The sequence below is a fragment of the Solanum tuberosum genome, unplaced genomic scaffold (assembly GCF_000226075.1).
Source record: "Solanum tuberosum cultivar DM 1-3 516 R44 unplaced genomic scaffold, SolTub_3.0 scf00338, whole genome shotgun sequence".
Classification (NCBI taxonomy): Eukaryota; Viridiplantae; Streptophyta; class Magnoliopsida; order Solanales; family Solanaceae; genus Solanum; species Solanum tuberosum.
This window is the reverse complement of record NW_006239263.1, coordinates 46,517-49,480: the sequence shown is the minus strand read 5'-3', so window position 1 is coordinate 49,480 and position 2,964 is coordinate 46,517. Positions and strand designations below refer to the sequence as shown.

Genomic DNA, 2,964 nt, shown 5'->3' with positions numbered 1-2,964 from the left:
CCCAAAGTTGAAACTAGACTTGCGTGAACAAGAATGATTTTCTTTTAATTTACTATTTATTAAAACATGAAAGCCTGTTCTGATACCGTCTCATCTAAAAGCTTAAGCTGTTAGAGAGAGCACACTTTTATATTAGTTATTGTATTCTCAACAACCATATTATATTACTTCCTCTTTCTCAACTTATATAGTAGTATTATTGTTCGGACCTCGAGAGTCAAATATTATTACTTTGACTATGGATTATGATGCGGAATCTTAAATATTTTATTTCAAAAATAAAATTTACGTATATTTGGAAACAATGTAAAAGTACAGTAATTCACAATAATTGACAAGTTAACATATTAAAAATCCACATAAAAAAAAAGTAATCTGAATCTCGAAATTCAAACAGTGTCACATAAATTGAGACGACGAGTATCGTCTAAGCCTCTATTGTTTGGCAAGGGCAACTTTCACAGGGTAACGTTGAATGCAATCAGCCCAAGGGTTTCCATTTGCATTCACTTCATTACTATCAATAACCTTTAGTGATTTCCAAACTGCACTATTACATTTGAAACCTGAACCAAACGCAATTTGCCACACTCTATCTCCTTTCTTCACCCTTCCTTTTGATTCTGTGTAAGCTAATTCGTACCATAACGAACTACTCGACGTGTTACCAAACCTGTGGAGTGTCATTCTTGATGGCTCCATATGCCAATCACTTAGGCTTAAGTTGTTTTGTATTTCATCTAACACTGCCCTTCCTCCCGCGTGTATGCAGAAATGCTCGAATGCTAGCTTGAAATCCGGTATGTAGGGTTTCACTTTAGCTTTCAAGAGTTTCCTCTTCACCAATGTCATGAAAAACCTGAATCAGATGTGAATTCAAAATTTAAAGTCAGTAGGTTCAGAATGAATTTAATTTCATTTATTATATGAATTTAATTTCATTTATTATATGCATAGATTTAATTTCATTTATTATATGCATATATTTTTTGCTATGCATCGAGAAAAAAAGAGTCTAGTTAAACCTAATAATCTCACCTTAATTAACATGGTATCAGAGCAAACTTTTTAGATGAGATGGTTACATATTTTAACATGATATCAATGGTATCAAAGCAAACTTTTTAGATGAGATGGTTATTTTAACATGATATCAATGGCATCAGAGCAGACTTATTCTCATCAATTATCATGTGGTTGATCAATTAGAAAGAATAGGGCCCCATGTAATAAATAACATGTTAGAACAGTAAATATGAAGAGTTTAAACTTTTAGATAAGAGTATGACGAACTCTAACCTGAATTGCTCAGTAAGAGGTAACACGGATGGCCCAAGGGTGGTGATGTTTGTTTTGAGAGCATCACCAGCTACGGCCATAAGTTCACGAGCTAGTGACACCCCTACGACACCCTTATCATCTTCTCTTTGGTACACACAATTGTAGCTATTGTCATCTGCTCCTTTATGGGTTCGAACCGTGTGAACCAACTCATATTTAGACCGGGTTCGATCTTTCGACTTGTTAGACAAAAGCATGGCTGCTCCTCCCATACGAAATATACAATTGCATAGCAACATTGATCTATCATTTCCAAAATACCAATTTAATGTAATGTTTTCCATGCTAACTACCACAGCATATGAATTTTGATTTGCTTTTAATAGTTGTTTGGCTAAATCAATTGAAATTAAGCCAGCACTACATCCCATTCCACCTAAATTATAACTTTTGATGTCAGTTTTGAGCTTGTAGTGATTGACAATCATTGACGAAAGCGATGGCGTTGGATTAAACAAACTACAATTCACTATAAGAATTCCAATTTCCTCTGGCTTGATTTGTGTTTTACTAAATAATGAATCCAATGCACCAAACATAACCGCCTCCGCCTCAGCACGTGCCTCTTTCATGTTGAGGTTTGGTGGGATGGATGTGATTCCTTTAGGCAAATATGTCTCGTCACCTAAACCAGAACGATGAGATATCTTTTTTTGAAATACTATAGTTTCGTCTTCAAACGCACCATTTCCTTCTGTCATATTCAAGAACGAATCGACAGATATTTTTCGTTCATCTTCGGGTTTGTAACATGCAAAATCAACCAAATAAACCGGTCTAGGTTTTTTTACATAATACACCCCTAGTACAAAAAATAGCACTATCAAACCGGTTAGACCGGTTGAAGTGTTAATTATAAGTAAAGTTGGATCACTTGTCAATGTATCATAAAACCGGTCTAATTTTAGACCGGTTAATAGTTGAATAAGAGTGAAGGTAACTATAGGAAAAATTGTAGCAAAAAGAAGAAGTGTGAGAGGGTTACAAGAATAACCATAACCAAGTTTGACATATTTGAGCTTAACAGATTGTAAAAAATCCGGCAATTTTTGCCGGATTTTAATAACAACTGAAGATGAATCTTTGAAATTCATCTCAGCTGTTAGTCTCTCTTTTTCCATGTCTATACTTTCATTTGCCATTTTCTACAAAAATATATGAAGTTAAAAGAGAGTTGAAGAAGAAGCAAAGAATAGTGTATATAAGAAGTTGAACCTCCAATAATTGTGTGGGAAATGTTTTGATAAAGGCAAAGAAAGACAACACAATTTTGATGTGGTTTGTTTTGTTGTGTGTGGGTGTAACCTTACATATATAATGGATACAAGAAAGATATATAGATACATAGATACAATAGGTTATTTACTAGGAAGCATTGTTTTTGTATGTAATCTTGTTTTCATAAGGGGTAGGGGGTGGGGTTAGGAATGAGTTGTTCCAATAAAGGATAGATAGCTCAACTACCATATGGAAAAGAGTACTAAAAGAAATTATTGTCAAAAAATGTGCCAAGTAGCAATGGGAATAATAATATACTCTCTCTGGCATATTTCGTGTGATACTGTTTGACTTAACATATTGTTTAAAAAGAAAAAAAAAAAAAAGAACGATTTTTTAAATTTA

The 2,964-nt window shown here is 33.7% G+C and overlaps 1 protein-coding gene across 1 annotated transcript; it reads right to left on the bottom strand.

The window, feature by feature from the left end:
- Window positions 1-246: 246 nt before the first annotated feature.
- On the bottom strand, window positions 247-2,682 carry LOC102603796 (3-ketoacyl-CoA synthase 1). The gene is made up of 2 exons (XM_006360946.2): window positions 1,300-2,682; window positions 247-859 (listed from the first exon to the last, which is right to left on the bottom strand). Exons 1-2 carry the CDS (start codon window positions 2,481-2,483, stop codon window positions 436-438), a joined length of 1,608 nt encoding a protein of 535 aa, XP_006361008.1. The 5' UTR covers window positions 2,484-2,682; the 3' UTR covers window positions 247-435.
- Window positions 2,683-2,964: the final 282 nt, after the last annotated feature.